The 18702-nt window shown below is 31.2% G+C and overlaps 1 protein-coding gene across 12 annotated transcripts in view; it reads left to right on the top strand.

The window, feature by feature from the left end:
* The window catches only part of LOC127718350 (uncharacterized), a 160370-nt gene extending 151278 nt beyond the window's left edge, over positions 1-9092 (top strand). For 9 of the 12 annotated variants that reach the window (XM_052224402.1, XM_052224376.1, XM_052224360.1 and 6 more), the window contains one exon: positions 225-2030. In XM_052224402.1, the coding sequence (XP_052080362.1) occupies positions 225-511 (287 nt within the window). In that variant the 3' untranslated portion in view covers positions 512-2030. The other 3 variants (XR_007989783.1, XR_007989776.1, XR_007989786.1) reach the window with 3 other exon arrangements.
* Positions 9093-18702: the final 9610 nt, after the last annotated feature.

Here is an 18702-nt window from a genome sequence, read left to right as displayed (position 1 = left end):
GCTCCCATGCTGCGTTTTTGCATTGTCTAAATGTGTCTGTCTGTCAGTATTTCGTACTGTTGGTTTATAATTGCATCTAGTGTTTCTCTCTTATTTCACATCGTTATGAACACATCAATCGATAGTTTTGATCAAATAGAAGTTAATGTTCTATAGAAGTATCGAAAGCTTCCATATGATAGGAAATTCATAGAAACCCGTTTATTTCAACATGATATTTGTAGGCTGTTTTAAAGGTGCATGGGGAATAAACTGTTCAAATGCATGTCCACCTAAATGTATAGACCAACACTGTTATCCTGAAAACGGTTCCTGTGTTTGGGGATGTGATCCTCAGAACTGTTTGAATAACAAATGCGACAAAGACACTGGTGCTTGTAGTGAAGGATGCGTAACTGGATGGGACGGACATTTCTGTTACTCGAGTAAGTCTTGGTTAAATGTTAGCATTTTTGTTTTTAATGATTATGGGCAACAGTTTACTGATGTTCAGATCTCACAAGTACATTAAGGAGATACAAATCCGGAAAAAAACATTATATGGGGTAAACTTCGGAACTCCAAAAGGAGTGAGATCGTGTGTCTCAACTGTGTTAGTGTGTGGGTTTTTTTTTTTGTTGCCATGCATACGCTACCCGCCGTGCGAATACACTCAGACATAGTGTCACAATCAGGAATATAACAAAATTGGTCAATTGGTAGTACAGACTATTTTCTGTTATCTGAATATCTAAGACTGCGAAAAAATGTAGCTAGTTTATTGAGACAAAGACATATCGTATCGGTAAAGCCATTATAAGATGTTGCCTACAACAAATATTTTTTCCTAAGAAATGGGCAATATATGTAAAAGCATATTAATTCCAATACTTGGATTGAAACACACTATGGTTTATTTGAGGAGGCAATGACAATCTGTTCTAAATAAAAATTTAAAAACATATCTACTTGTATGTAGATTGATTAAATTTTGACTTCATTTTACTCTAATTAGTGTCAATGTATACTCACACATACATAGATAACATGGATAGTATATAGTGTACCTAAATTTAAGGGTAAAATAACCGAATGTATCTTGAGCTATTATTCTATATTTAATCATAATTTTAGATTAGTTAGTACCTCATAATACATATTCATATTTTAATGTCATGCCTATTTAAATCTCCAAGTACCCACGAAGTCGAGTACTTAGCAGTTGACCTTTGCAAAACACTGGAAGAGCTATCAATTGCAAATTAAATATTTTTTACCACAGAAAACGATTTGATTTAGAGAACATTCTGTCAAAAAGCTTATCTGCTATGGAGATTTTAAGTGTCACTTTATTTTTACTATAACTAACATTATGTTGCTATAACATTTAAAGCTTTAAATGTACATAACATAATGTACATATATTCACATTGATGTGTTTGCATAACTTATCGTTTGTATATGTGCTATGTGTTTGGGTTTTAGTCTTAATTAAACTTTTGCGTACCTTAAGATATATTGTTTTCCTTTCTCATCTCTTTATTTGCGTTTATTTTAATTTTAGATTCTTACCTTAATTAAAATAATTGTAAAGGGGAATACAATGTTCAGCTGTATTCTAGGTATATTTAACTATTCATTGAAATTTGATGAACCTGTAATAGATGGAAAATGTTTAAAATATGTTTAAATAAAAAGTTCATACTATTCTTTGTAATGATATGTACTTAAACTAGATATTGTTTTTATAGTTGATAAAAAAGAAAAAAACAGCCTTAAACAGTGCATTCCATTTTATTGAGCTCAAAAATATACTGTACATGTATATAAACATCATGTTTTAGCAACTTCATACTTTCACAGAAATCACTACATAATGTAATAATGTAAGAGTAACATTTTGTTTTCTGTATGTTTGGTTTTTTTTATTATTATTTTTATTATTATTAACGCTAATTTTGTCTTTTCTGCCATAAAATACCAGCCAATTTGTCCAAGATAATCTAGATTAAAATGGAACAGTCGTCTGATGGCAGCAATCCCTCAGATTAAAATAGGAGATATGGTTTATGGTCCATAACAACAAGTTCACACAGTGTTATATGTTTTACTGCAGTTTTAGGTGGTAAGAAATCATTTAATAAAAGGTTGTATTATTGCAACTACCTACTTGGTAAATAATACGAAAACACTAGTACAACGATACCATGCAGTCAATAAAACTGAACGTTGAGTAAATCGACAATGACCCAAAAACCATTAGACGAAACACTTGTCTTCAAAACAATTTAAAAACACAAATATCGGATTGCCACTGACAGAGGATGAACTCAGATTATTTTTGAATTTTTTCTTAATGTTCAAAAAGAAGCACCGACCATTGTTCTCGTCACAAGATAAATTCAGATTGATTGATTGGTATTTGTTGAACGTCCAGTTGCAAATGTTCATGTATATTCAGGGCGAGGACATCAATAAATCACATCGATAGGCTCTGCAAAATGGTTTCAGCGAGAATTAAGATAACGACTGAAAACGAGGATATTTAGGATAGGGATAGGCATTTTGTCTTGCAACCAGCATAAACAAACCCCTCAAAGAGTTGGTTAAAGGGTTCTTTAATGTTAAGAGATCGTGGCACTCCCTCTTTACGAAGCATTGGATTAATGTCATTTATTGGTCGGACATGGCTATGTATCTCTACAACCAAAAAAAGCTGTCCTATTAAGCAATAGATTTACTGCTTGATGCGGAAGCCAGGATATGACAATGTTATATACCACATTCAACCATTGGGGTATAAACTATCTGAATTTAACATGTTTAAGTTGGAATCGTTGAAAAATTTTGAATAAACATAGGATTCTAGAATTCAAAAATAATTGTAAGCAAGGAAGTAATGATGGGAGTTTGACAAGTTAAATGGCACACATCTATAATATAATAGTATGAGAATGTGCACATAGTTTTTAATCAAATGAAACTGAAATGATCATTCTCCATTAATATGTAGAATATAATTTCTGACGAAGAACACTACAATAGTCATTCTAATTTGAAAATATTCAGAAAACAATAGACATTTTCTTTTTCTTTATTAAGTGACAGAGTCGATTATAAACATATGTTCAACTGCAAAAACTACATGTAGGTACATAAAGAAAAAAAAAATAAAATGATTACGAGGGAAACATTTGCCCTTGATCATCCATATAATGCTCTCTTTGCACTTCTATCTTCGCCATGGGCTTTGCAACAAGCGGGACAACGATGAACGTTTTGCAAGAAAAGATATTCCTTCTTTTTAATTTATGCCTGTTGTAGTTTTATTACAATGACACAATTTGTGAACTGGATGTCAACCATGAAAATGTAAAGTAGTGACGAAGAATACGGGTTTAAAAAATGATTTGTGATTATTTTTTTAGGAAGAAAGGTCCAAATATTTCCAAGAAACTAAGCATTTAACAAGGAACCAATTAAAACCACAAGTGGAAGGATGGGCAATACAATGGAAAAAAAAAGTACACTGAAAATCTGGTAAATATTTAAAAAAGACGCATTCATTGATATTACCCATAAAAGTTGGGCTCATATCTAGAGTTATTTTCCAGTTGCAGCCGTTTTTTTTTTTTTTTGCTTTACTTTCCACAGAAATGGAAACTGGATTTCGTACTCAAATGTATTTCTTTCTCTATTTTTACAATTACTGTTAAATTGATTTAAATTTTATGTGACCAATGTTTCAAATATTCCACTAGTCGAATATCTCTATTATGAAAATCCGGATAATGACCATCCTAACATCCCTACGAAAATATCCTATAACGAACTTGAAGGCCGTATGGTGACTTATATGTACTGTTGTTTACATCCTCTTGGTCAATTTTGGATAGTTGTCTGTTTGGCAATGATATCACATCTCCTTGTGTATTGGACCAAAATGCCATTTATTGCGAGACCACCAATAAATCATTAATGTGTAGCATTGTATTAAATAACACATCAAATTCAAACTACACTACCTCCAGTCTTTTTCGAATATTTATAAAGGCCTTCCGTGTTTGTTGTAGGTCTCACACATTTTCACCTGAAGCATTAATGAAGCTATATGTTATTCATGGTAATGTGTATCTAAAATATAACAAGTGGTATCATTTATTGAACATGGTTAATTGATGATAGATCGATTGAAAGTTCTTTGCCTAATCTTTAGTAGAGACTATTGCATGTGTATTGAAGACGAGATCAAATAGGTAATTTATACAAAGATAAAGAGAGTATGCGTTTTCTCTACTAAAAGCCTTCTTTCTATTCTGACCAGAATGACTGCGGATTTATATATGCAAAAAAGCAAAAGAGATACTTCTCCCCAAGGTCCAACAAGTGATTATAAATGACTAGTAGGTTTAGAATAATTATTCATAAAAATACATGTGTAAAGGAGTCAGTTTTTGTATATACAAATTTACATTTGTATGTAAAAATCATTTACATTTCGCGCGTCCGAAGCACTTTTCTGGATATATCTTCATCTGGAACACTCCAACCTAAACATTTAAAAATCAGCGATGTGTAAACATTTGGAAACGTTAGTAGTTGTATGAAGAAAAAGGACTTAATCATAATAGTCACATACATTATTTTGTTATTTATGTCCGTTTGTTTTCCTGGGTTTTGTCTGTTTATGTGTATGTGTCAAAGGTGACAGATATTTGATATTTGATAGCCTCTGTAAGATTTATTCACTTCTACTCTTTGTTTTGATTTTGTTACATCGTGTCACCTTTAATCTTAGTGTTGCTGATTGAGATTTTATTCATATGTAGTTAATAATATCCATCGGAGGAGAGTGGCATTGTGTGCACAATAATAATCTAATAACATAACAAATTTCCTGATCTATCTAAAATCAGGAACACTCGGAGTAAAGTATCAATAATATAAAGATAGCACTTTTTGTTTAAAATTGTACTGAAGCTTCTAAAGAAACAACGAAAGGCTTACCATCTTCGCCTTCCATTAATGCAAAACAATATGTCATCCCAATTAGAAATCGAGTATTCCAATTTTTTGTTATCGGCTGGTGTACCTCGGTATATAGTTCATACTGTCTTGCGTTAAATAGTCCAAAGGAACAACAATTAATGTATTGACCAATATGACTTTATGCGTTTCATTGGAATTTCAGAAAAGACAAGATAAATATTAAAAGTTAGAACAGTAATAAAAGTTTATTCATAAATACAATCTTTATAAACGGGTCTGTAATTAATAGACGAGTGACATCAACCATAAAATTTTATTTTCAATGCATCCACCTAACATACGGCTAAATCATATACCATTCGAAAGCACAACATCTGTACTATCTTTTTTGCCCGGTCGTCGAAAATTCGTATGGTGCAGTTTCCGTCAAATCACAACGAAAGGTCAAGGTGAGATAACTTCTAATTTTACAAGATGTCAGTATTTTTGCATATTCTGTCTTCTGAATAAAAATATTTTGTATGGACATATGGAAATCTGTTATGATAGATGTTGATAGTGACTTATCAAAAGCACTTTGAAAAATTAATGTCGGATTTTTAATAAATAGCGTCGTTTTCCAGAAATTCCATTGAAAACGACAAAAATGCATGAAAACCAAAATTTTTGTGTGTGATTCAACTGTTATTCACCATAAAACAAAATAAAATACTTTATTTAGTGCTAAGGATGTTTTTGACATAATTAGATTACTGCAATTCGCTTCTTGTTAATTAAACAGCCAATTATAACAACCTTGCAGTTGCCCAAAATTCCGCCATTTGCAAAATATAGCTTTGTTACCTTTTTTTTTAAAAACAATTTGAATATAGTCGGTATAAGGTTGAAAAACCCAAAGTTTAAAAGTACAAAAATGTTAAAGGACAGAATTCACAGGTCATTCATGGTTTTAGGGGAAAGTTTTGGAGCGAAACTTTGATATTTCAATATTTCAATATTTATATGTTTTCTTGGTTGCTTATACTGCACCTGGCTTTGACTGAGAAAGCGAAAATTATTATAAGCTAGCCAATGAAATGTGCTTTATGCCTGGTCAAGGTATTTAATCCTATCAAACTACGTTATTCTTGTACATAAATTGAGACTGTTGGAAATACAATTACTTACATTATTTTTTAGATAGAAATTCTAGCAATTTGCAATAACAATACATACACTTTCTGAATAGTTACATATACATGTATTGTAATATAAAGATGATTGATGAATTGTTGGTGTTTGACGCAATTTTCGGTTCAGCACTTTTGGCCACTAAAGTATTTAGCGGCGATCAGTTTTTATTGGTTTAGGCCCACGGAGTGCCCAAGGAACCAACGACCTTTGGTAGGAAAACTGGCAATCCCCGTCAACAATATATTAGTTATAGCTATTATTACCAAGGACGAAATAACTGTGTACAAACATCTACCAATCAGCATTAATTACTTTTTGTAAAAGTAGGCAACCTCTTACAAAACAAAGCAGTTTTGATATTGATGTTTACTTCAGCCAAATTTTACAAGTAAAGTTGTTAAAAAGAAACAGGAATGTAAATGAATTTGAACCACTTTCATTTCAAATTTAATTGGCCATGATTTAGCATTAAAATTTCAATGTAGATGTGCCACATAATATTTTAAGGCATTTAGAAAAAGAGCACTATTTCAGTAGATCATCTGTTAAGCATTGGTTGGACATTGGCATATTAGCCTAAAGATAGCACATGTACATTAAGAATAAATATGGATAACATTAGGTTCTAAAATATCTATACAATTGTGAGAAATGAAAATTGTGGTTGAATTTATCTAGTGGCAGTTGTTATCTAATAGCTCGTTTCTGTGTTTGTTGCATTGTCGTTTGTTTTTTTGTTTTTTTTTTTGTTGCACTCCAGTGTTTCTGTTATTTTGTTGTTTCCTCTTATAGTTGATGTGTTTCCCTCGGTTTTAGTTTTGTTCGGGTTTCAAATGGTGTGAATATCTTACAACAATAATAAGTGATATATAAGTTCATGAAAAAAAACCGTACAAAATGTTATGTTTAAGTATTAAAAACATTGGTTAGAACAATCTGACTAAAAATCAGATCTATCACGACTCGCCTGCTCATTTATCGTATGAGAAAAACCAAATCAGAGTGGTAAATTTTAAGAGATTATTATTTTTAACTCTATTTAGATATGTCTAATATGAAACAAATCCCTGCACGTATAACTAGTATACATTTTTGTTTAGGGGCCAGCTGAAGCACGCCTCCGGGTGCAAGATTTTCTCGACCTATTGGTGACATTCGGCTGTTGTCTGCTCTTTGGTCAGGTTGTTGTTTCTTTGACACATTTCCTATTTCCATTCTCAATTTTATCTATTTGTGCACTTTGAACTTCCTTAATTCTACCAAGCAATGTCGGAGGAATACTGTTCATTACAATGTAACTATTTTTTTTTGCTAGAGAGAGAGAGAGAGTAACGAGGTTTATGACAACTGTTTTCCAATCGTTTGATGTGTTTCAGCTTTTGGTTTTGTCATTGATAAGAGACTGTCCGTTTTGAATTTTCACTAGTAGTTCGGTTTTTTTTTTCTTGTTTGTTTTACCTTTTTTATATTTAGCATCAATATCTGAGTTTTAAGGTACGATGTCTTTTTTTCGTCAGCTTTCAACCTTATAGTTTTCTTTTCTTTGTTTGTAAAAAGGAATAAAATAACAAGGAGGCAGTCTCAAACCATAGTCGAAGAAAACAGATGACAGCATGACCAAGGCGAAAAAGTAAGTCAGACAAACAAAACATCTTAAAACACTATACCGAAATGTGCGAACACTACATAAACCAGTATGGTGATTACAGTTGCTCAGGAAGGATATTCAATCTAACTTAATCTGAACTATTAATTTTCAGTCATATTTAATAAAACAACTAATACAGTATATAATAATGGTCTAACATTTAAAGGAATTAACCAGATTTGATATTGAAAAGCGCATGGCACAAACAGTTTTCATTCGAACATTGAACGACAATAAACTTCGTCACATGTCTTTCCACATCGGAAAACTAATTTTTTACCAAATATACCTTTTTTTGTTCTTTAAAGTTCTTCTATTGCCCTTTTTTTTAAATATGGTTGATCATTATCTGCCGATATTGGCAATATTATCTAGCCAATAAAAGCAAAATGATCCCCATTTGCAGATGGTGTTTTTTTGGGCAACTGCAAAAGATTCATTAGAAGGCTGCATCTTGACCTATATCATATAAATTGCAGTTTAAAATGATGAAAAAATTCCTTTGGCCTATAAACGATAAATCTATTCTATTTTTGACATACAAGTATGAAAACTTAAGAAAACATTTAGATTGTATTGAAGTTTTTTTTTAAGAAATGCAATTTTCTGTAAATTAGCGCGATCAACACTTAAGGTTGCATTTGATTTGGACTTATGGTAACTTGTTTTATAAGGTTCAGATATTTTTTAGAAAAAAATATTCCATACAATTAACAGAAAATGGCATTTTGTTTAATTCTGTCAAAATTTAGGAATGTTCAATTTTAACCTTTGACCTTGATTTAACGAAAATTGCACCGTACGATTTATTGACGACCGGGCAAAACAGAAAGTACAGGTAATTAGCTTTCAAATGATATATGATATAGCCGTATGTTAGGAGGGTGCATTACAGTTGTTAAATAGGCGTCATTTTGAAAAAATGTCACTCGCCTATAAATAAAGGACCAAAATTAACAATCTCAAATTTGTTTTGTTTGTTAAAATTATATATCTTTAGACGAATAGATGTAATCTTTCATTATGTTGAAGCAAATCGAATCATAGTAGTTACTGTAAAGCTTATTCAATATTTTGAAAATTCCAATTTTCTTTAAAAAATAAAACCAAAAGAAACACGAAAATTCCTGTTTTTCATTTTTTTAAAGAGTACAATATATATGCATGTGTAAATAGGTATTGCATTGAATTTCATACTTAATCAAACCCAGAATGCCAAATTATTACCTTTGACTCATTAATAAAACAAACTGATTAATTACTATAATTAGCATTAGTATAAATCATTATAATTATCTTTTGTTAGGATGAATACTCTGAGGTAAATGAATTAGTTTGGGATGAAATATAAGCAGATGAGGAAACAATACACGTTGGAACAGTTATCTGGATGTAAATGACGGATATAATGAACTCGGAAACACCCTTTAATCTGCCTCAACAAAGCAGTGCTGAAAATGAAGGATAGGACATGGCTATAATGAAAACAGTAAAGACTTTGAATTGCGAAGCAATAAATTGTGGAATGATTATCGAGGCTTAATTAGCGGATACAAAAGGCTAAGTTCACAACGATTACCAACCAGTCCATAGAAACAGCTTCAAAAGGTAGTTGCTGAAAATAAGAATAAACTGACAAATGAAATGACAATTTTTCACAAATGATTAAATCGTCAAATGATTATAAATCTCAAGTATTAGACAAAAATAGATAAGAGCGACATTAAAACGTGTTACTTACTTATCATATATTCATACCAGTTCATGTTATATTGACTAATCGGTATATATATTTATATATTTATATCATTGTGTCTATTGTGGTTTACTAAAACGTTACCCCATAATTATAACAATTATTTTAATAAATTAATCAAGTAGTAGTAAAGCCATTTCGTATAAACACAGTTTCGACCATTTTGATTTTATTGTTTTATTTGTTTATTTTTATTATCATTATGTTTTTTCTATTCTTTTTGTCTCCAAACTAACTGTTAGATGTTCCTCCGAAAACACATGGCATGCTAAATAAATGTGTTTAAAATGATTTGTTCTTACTTTTTTCCGTTAAATGTATCACATTCATCATTATGCAATTGTATCAATGTACATGGTTTAGTCGATGAGGCAAACTTACGAAAATTTCTAAAATAGTTACTTGCGTCTTCAATTTTCTCTGGTCAAGCTTGACCAAAATTCCAATATTGTAAGCCCCTCCAGACAGAAGCTAACCAGTTATTTCTTACTACGAAAATGTTTCAAAATTCTTTAAATATGCTTCTTCTCCTCCCAATTTTACATGGTGTTTGATACACCAAAAATAAACAAATAACCTTATATTTCAAACTCCCAGAGAGTATCATCAACTCAGTCGTCAGTGTTTCGGTATTGACATAATTAATAACAGATTTTTTAAATAATCCGTTGAAGAATGCAGAAAATATTAAAACTAAGGTTTTAACTCCGTCTATCATAGTTAACCTAGATGAATGTGGCAATGTTTTAGGTTCCTTCTGGTCATAAAGCTTACAAGTTTTTTAGGTCTTATACATGTACATCATTGGGTTTCAGATGTTCAAATTTTAGTGGAGGTACATCCAAGAAATAAAAGCTTTGGACGCACTTAATAACAAGTGCTATTTTCATTAATCCCTTCTTGTTTAATGCGTAAAGCGTGTTTCGAAAAAATACCAAAATTCCATATCGACAATTCACCAAAAAATTTTCAAGACTAGCCAAAAACTAAGAGGCAATAAATCATAAGATAAATAACGAAAAGTACATGTTATCTGTTTGTTGTGCTCACACATTTTTGTCAATTTAATTGAATTCAATGCAACTGTCATACAAGTGAGAGGCTAAGCTAGCTATAAAACCAGGTTTAATCCACAATTGTCTACACGAGGAAATGTCTGTACTTAGTCAGGATATGACAGTTTTTTTTCCATTCGTTAGACATGTTGGATGTGTTTGATTTTGCCATTTTTAAAAGGACCTTCCGTTTTGATTTTCCCTTTGAGTTCGGTAATTTTGTCATTTTTCTTGTTACAGAACGACAACATATTTTTTTAAGAAAATCAAGAAAAGACAAAACAAATAAAAAAAACTCTTCGATTTCATGTTTCTTATATTCGAGTTATTGTGAATTGTTTTTTATTTGTTTGTTTTCCCTTCTTTGAGCAATGGCGTTGTTTTATATATGGTTTGTGTTTATTTATTTTCATTTATTCTTTTGTTTTACATTCAAAAAAACTAATTACGGCTTGACAAGAATCCCGTCATAAACCTGGATAAACCAATATAAACAGAAACAGTAAACAGTGAAGAATTCTAAGGAAAACCCCAAAAAAATCATATAGATAAAGCAGTATTAAAAAGGGTGATAGGAGATGTGTCATAAAAAGATAATCACATAGAAGTAAACATTCTTAATATTCGATATAAAGATCAAACACTTACATATTTACAGCGTACAAGAGTATTAACACTATTATTCAAAAAAAGACTGTCAATACATGATTATCGTCGTCTTATTTCTCTTTTGAATATTGACATGGAACTTCTTTCGTACGCTCTAGCACAACGATTGAAAAAAATCCTACCAAATCTTATTAAAGAAGACCAGACTGGATAATCATGTAAAGAATAGATTTATTTGTTTAAATCTTAGACACATACAAGATATTATTCAATTTGATTTCACTGATTTATACACAATTGAAGGGGCTATAGTCTTTGTTGATTTTTCTAAAGCGTTTGACTCTTTAGAATGGAATTTTATGATTTCAGTATTAAAACATTTTGGATTTAATTATTCTTTTATAAGATGGTTAAAACCTTGTATAGTGATATTCAAATATGTACATGTATTAAGACCAATGGTTGGATATCAGATGTCTTTAAAAACACCAGGGGTATATGACTAGGATGGCCTTTATCGGCTTACTATTTGTTTTATCGGTTGAAATCATGGCGTCATGATTAAGAACCAATACCGATTTTAAAGGTATTCAATTCAAATTGGATGGCAAAAATCATAGTACAAAAATTTTGCAACCAGCAGACGATACTATTTTATTTTGTTGTTCCAAATACGACGTTCAATTAGCTATGAACGAAATTGAAATCACTGGATCTTTTTCAGGATTGAAATTAAACAGAAATAATACAGAGGGGTTATTGGTAGGAAAGCTAAAATCATGTAAAGGCAAAATTGAGAGAATCAACTGGAGTGATGGACCAGTTAAAACTCTTGGCATATATGTTGGGCACTGTAAAGAGGAATGTGAAAAACTACATTGGGAAATTAAAATTGTATAGATGAATAAATCATTTTGTTATTGGCACAACAGAAATCTTATTATTTTGGGAAGCAAATTTTGATAATTAAACAATACTTGTGCTAGGAACTACCTGTATAGTTCCAAAGAAATATTTGAAAGAAATGAAAAAAAAGTTGTTTTAAATTCGTTTGGGATAATAAACCAGATAAAGTTAAAAGAAACTCGATCATTGGTATATATGAAAGGAGGGGATTAGATATGATAGACATAAGAAGCTATGTGGGTTAAAAGACTTGGTCTAGTAAGTGATTGTGAAAGAGATTGGAAAATTATACCTCAGCACTATGTTTAGAATTTGGGTCAAACTGGATAGTGTTACAAACAAACAGCGGGGAAAAGCCAGACGAAAGCCTTGAAAGAATCCATGATGTTTATAAAACTATCCTTAAATGTTGGAAATTAACTGGTAGGAGTTAACTATAAAGATTTTAACATTTAGAGATATAATTACACAAATATTATGGAACAATAAATTTATTAAATTTGAAGATATAGCTATAGTTTAAAAGAAAATGGATTAAAAGCGATCCTATTTATGTACTTGATATCATAAATGAAAAGTAAAATCACAAAAATACTTAAATCAGAGGAAAATTCAAAAAGGAAAGTTCCTAATCAAATGGCAAAATCAAAAGCTCAAACACATCAAACGAATGGATATCAACTGTCATATTCCTGACTTGGTACAGGCATTTTCTTATGTAGAAAATGGAGGATTGAACCTGGTTTTATAGCTAGCTAAACCTCTCACTTGTATGACAGTCGCATCAAATTCCATTATATTGACAACGATGCGTGAACAAAACAAACAGACACAATAGGTAAAAATGTCAAAAATAGGGGTACAGCAGTCAACATTGTGTTATCATCTTAATCACTATAAAAACAAATAAACGTAACAAAGAAGCACAAAAAGGCATACATCAAATTTAGCAACCTCATTTTACTTTTTTATTATACGATTTTATTTATATATATAAAATCCACCCATAAAGGATTAAAAGATTTTAAGTACTGGGACTGAATCCTTACCCTGACAGACACATGGTTAGATTAACATTAACTTTGACGTTGAATCGCGCGTTTGACGTCACACAGGTAGAAATAAAATAATTTTGTCGTTCAATGTATTACGGGATGCATAAGTTCAGAGTCACGTCAAATACATATCACAAAAACAGACTTAACAGTAAAAGTAAAAAGGCATACATCAAATTTAACAACCTCATTTTGCTTTTTTATTATACGATTTTATTATATATGTAAAAACCACCAATAAAGGATTGAAAGAATTTAAGTACTGGGACCGAATCCGTACCCTGACAGACACATGGTTAGATTAACATTAACTTTGACGTAGAATCGCGCGTTTGATGTCACACACGTAGAAATCAAATAATTTTGTCGTTCAATGTATGACGGGATGCATAAGTACAGAGTCACGTCAAATGGATATCACAAAAAAACAGACTTAACAGTAAAAAGGCTGCATTTCACAAGATGTCATTTTGAATAAACTAAAAAAATTAACCAAACTGGATAGTTGAAATTAATTTGATAAAGAAATCAATACCAAAAGACTGGGCAGCAGTTTTAAAGTCGGAAAATTCTATAAAAAGCACTGTTAATATAAAAATAAACAAATTATTTTATTACAAACTTTATATAAGACTCTGATATATAAAACAATTGAACTATCTATTGGACCAAAAAAATGGCTGTGTATACTTAATGTAGATGAGGTGTTACACCAAAACAATTCTTCAAATATCTAAAAGAAAATAAACTTAGAATATTTAGATGGAATATATTACTACAACATATTCTATCTACAAAGAAACTTTCTTTCAGGTGGAAAATTGTAAACAATAGTTTTTGTAACTTTTGTACACAAGAAGAAGATTATGATCACTTCGTTATACTGTGTCCGTATTTAGAACAATTTTATAACAAAATAAATGAAGTTTTAAAGAGGAGTAAAATAACTTTTAAGATAAAATAAAGACATTTAGTATCCAGATATAAATTTTTTGACGAAGAATATTTTGGCTTTTACTACCTTTTAACAATTGTTAGTTTTTCAATTTACAAAGCCCATTACATATCTGATCAAAAGACAAAAAATGTCAATGTGTTCTCCTTTTTTCTCAATGAATTCAATAAAAGAGTAGGTTTGAAAATTCAAGATAATATTTTTGTAACCATTAGAAAACATTTGAACAATCATTATGATTGATATTATTGAATATATATTTGATGTAATATGAATTTTACACCTAATTCCTAAACACTATAATTCAACTACGAATATCGTAAAATTTTGACATTTGCCACTTAATTCCGATATGCCTCCTGTGAATTCATTCCATATTATTTCATTTCTTTTTTTTTTTTCTTCTTTTTACGGGGATGCCACAAATGTAACACAATAGGTTTGTGAACATTATAACATTATATGTGGAGCAGGATTTGCTAACCCTTCCGGAACACCTGAGATCACCCCAGTTTTTGGTGCGGTTCGTGTTACTTAGTCTTTAGTTGTCTATGTTGTGTCATCTGTATCATTATTTGTCTGTTTGTCTTTTTATTTTTGGCCATGGCGTTATCAGTTTGTTTTCTATCTATGAGCTTGACTGTCCCTCTGGTGTCTTTCGTCCCTCTTTTATAAAACGTGTGGGTTTGGTCCAGAATTGTAAGTAAAATAACGACACACAATACAAGGGTGTTGTGCTTTACTGATCATGTCAAAATAGTGTTTTCGGTGAAATGAAACATGAGACAAATCAAAATTACTTCCTGTTGTGATAACGACATTGAAAATCAAGGTGATCCTGATGAAAGGTAAGTTTTTTTGTTAAGTACAAATTAATCAGTTGATAGATCTTCTGGTGGCTTCTGACTGAAATATTGCTGCTGAATGTTGTCTTAATATATTTTTTATACGACATAATTATTTAAATGAATAATGTCATTATAGTATGTTGTTTATTCATAATGACTTTTAAATAATATTTTAGTATTTCAGTGCGGAAGCGTATATAACTTTACCTAACATCATTTTATTGATCGCGTATATATATAGAACGAAATGTGGGGCTAGGGAGGGGTGAGCGTTCACAAACATGTTTAAACACGCTGCATTATAAATGTGTCTGTCCCAAATCACCAGTAATTCAGGTGTTGTCATTAGTTGCTGTCTGTCGTGAAATTATTGGTCTTCGTATATTGTTTTGTTAAAAACAAGCTAGGCCAATGATATGTTTTCGTTTGAATTGTTCCATTTTTGGTCATGTCGTGATCTTTTGGAGCTTCCCATACGGTTTAGGCTTTGCTACCTGCTAAACGCCGTTTTGTGACCTATAGTTGTTTAAATCCACATCTTCTCATGTTATATAGGTCAATGAGAGAAAAACTTATCAACGCGAAAAGCAACCATGTCATCAGCGGTCTTTAACAATAACATTATTATTTAAAGATGAACCGTCTATGAATGTACAGCTACATTATGATATTTAAAAGTATAATAAGAAAAATGTACATCTGTTTCATATATAAACTGATTTTTCGCCTAAATTATGCATGATGTAACCAGGACGCATTTATTGAAAATATGTTTTAACTAAAACAAATAAAATTGAAAATGGAAATGGGGAATGTGTCAAAGAGAACATATAAATTGCACATTTTATTATAACTTTTCCACAAATTTTTACCACATTTTCGCAGTGAAATGAATTCAGATTTTTTAAGGCCAAAGTTATCAGCTTGTGAACCAATTTCTTTATTCAAGCACAAATTGGCCCTACCTTTGTGCTCTAGCATTATAATCGGGATTTCTGTACTCTTTTCAAGTACCTGCTGACGTCAATCTTTTTTCACAGTTACAAAAATCAACAAATAAGCAGACAAAAACATAATTTTGCAACAGGAAGATCGCCATTGTAGCTTGAGATTCAGAAACAGATAGTAAAATACCTTATTTTTTTTCCTCAACAGTGTTTACTGAAGCAATTTTTCCTCCGAATCCCGAGAGGTTAATCATATATTCCAGAGTTAAATACTTGTCAATCCCGAATTCACACAAATACAAAGTCCCAGCCCGACGTTCGTAAAAGGTTTATTCTAGAGTTTAGTTTAATTTTCAGAAATTAAAATCAAACAAAGTGTTTTATACAAATTCGCGTTCAGACAAGTAAATTAATATAGGTTACTATAGGTGGCCTGGACTGTAATAGACAATATCCAATGAAATGCATAACATTTTCTAATGTTATAGGTCACGCATGGACTGTATTACTTTATAGAGATGCCCATGTGGCAAATCGAAGATAAGATTGATTTACCCATTGTACTTTAGAATTGCAACAAATCTTAAATTCACTTGAATACATGGACCTGTTATCTTGTCGACTTGAAAGCCAACCAGACAGATGGCTTATGTCCTAAGAAGAGACCTTGATGAAATTTTTAAGTTAAACAAATCTTAATTTTCACGGGAACGAATATTTTGTAAAACCGTTGTAGTGATCAGATCATCAATGACGTAATCAAAAAAAAAAAGATGCGAAGGTCGAAAATAGTTCTAGCTCATAATGAAGAAAATATCAACCGTCTTATACGTAGCAAGAAAGTCTCCTCACGTACCCGAAGCTTGTGGACATATGTTGCTGGTGGGTATAGTCACACCGACTTACACTTGACTTTTTCTCTGCGGTTACAAAGCTCGTGGTCGAAATCAACTAGGAAGCTACCATTAGATTTTTACGAGGGGGGAGGGACTATGATGAAAAATTTTGTCCTGCATTTTTCTGTAAATGTATATAATCTCAATGTAAATGTAGTCCTGCCTTTTTATTTTACTCTCTGTGTCTCCATGTAGCCTCGAGATATGGGACTACGTATTTTCACGTCAGACAAACTTCTTCGTGCATGAGTCTTCATATTCGATTAAGTAATTTCAAAAGGGAATGGAATGCCCATCGATTGATAAAGGGAATCCGTAGAAATAAACTAGTCCATTCGATCATTCTTAATCTCATGTATAAACGCATATGTTAATTTATTATTGTGCACTGTTTAATATGGTCAACAGGGAATGTCACTTGCTGAAAGTCACAAATGATGGCTAAAACATATCATGAAACAATAACCACGATTATGATATTTCATTTGACTTCTTGGGTTAGTTGACCATGAATTAGTGCATTATAGTTTTAACAAAGAAGTAATTCGGGATAAGAAAAGTCTAAATTGATAAGTTATACAATGCATTTAAAAAATCCATTGCAAGAGTATTGTATACTTAGAAATCATCGTCCGCTGTTGTAAGTTCAGTTTTGCCATTTTTCGTGATTGTTGTGAGACGATATTTCAGAGGTTTCGATTGTTAAACTCATCAAATCAAATAACGAACATATTCCATCTCAACACGAGAAAGAGTGGCTCATTTACATCTATCAATGTTTATCGTTTATAAGATGTTGTACTTTCAATGCTATTTATAAATGCAGAGTAAAGTTTTAAATGTTTGGTATACAAATTTTAAATTATTCATCTTCAAAAAATCAGAAGATAATGGGAAATATCCAAAGAATCATGATATAAATTGAAAGAAAAGAAGAAAACCCAAAACATTTTTTTTTTATATTGAAATTGAAAATCCAACTGATCAAAAGTCGTATTGACGTCTAAAATTCTATACACATTAAACTAGTACTTATAGTATCTCAAAATGTCCAAACAGAGCCCGTTTTATAAACGCACACTGGACATAATTGTTATATTTCTATTTAGACTTTCCACATTTTATCAACCGTTTGTGAACTATTTTTGAAGATTACGAATCCGTGGCTTCATTGCACATTTTGTTTTGTTTAGAAAATAAAACACACAATTACTTGTATGTAAAATTATTCTAATGGAAGCTTTCTGAAGGTACTTGATAGGATGTACGCCAATTGATGAGGGCGTGACACATTTTCACGAATGTCCAATCAGCTTTTTTTCTGTTGTACAAAGTTTGACGTGCAGTGATGTTTGAACAGTGTAAATGACATTGTCATAGTATTATGACATTGTAGTGACCGTGCAAGGGCTGTATAGCCAGTCAAGGTCGTTAAAAACTTCCATTTGTTGTATGACATTGTATTTTAACATGAAAGGCTATTTACTGTATACTATTGTGAGTGTGTAACCTGATTCAAAACTTAATTAATTTAGAAAAAGTACTTTGCAATCGCTGAGAACACGTTGAGTGTATTTTACATTTGTCCTTTCGGAGCCTTGTATATCTTACTATGCTGTATGGATTTTGCTCATTGTTGAAGGTCGTACATTGACCTTTAATTGGTCATTTCTACGTTATTCTGTCTATGGTTAAATTCTCTCATTAGACACTATTCTATCATAGATGATCAGGTGTAATATAAAAAAGGAAACTACATTATTGCATCTCGAATACATATCTATTAAATATAATAAAGAAAACTTTAGTAAGATTGAGTACAACAGAAGCTCTGCCTTATTAAATCCTCGATGCTGTCTCCTTCAGACTGTCAAATACCGTCACCT

Source organism: Mytilus californianus, unplaced genomic scaffold (genome assembly GCF_021869535.1).
Source record: "Mytilus californianus isolate M0D057914Y unplaced genomic scaffold, xbMytCali1.0.p SCAF_1, whole genome shotgun sequence".
In the NCBI taxonomy this organism is placed as follows: domain Eukaryota; kingdom Metazoa; phylum Mollusca; class Bivalvia; order Mytilida; family Mytilidae; genus Mytilus; species Mytilus californianus.
The sequence above is the reverse complement of the archived record's forward strand: the minus strand, read 5'-3'. Positions and strand labels throughout refer to the sequence as shown.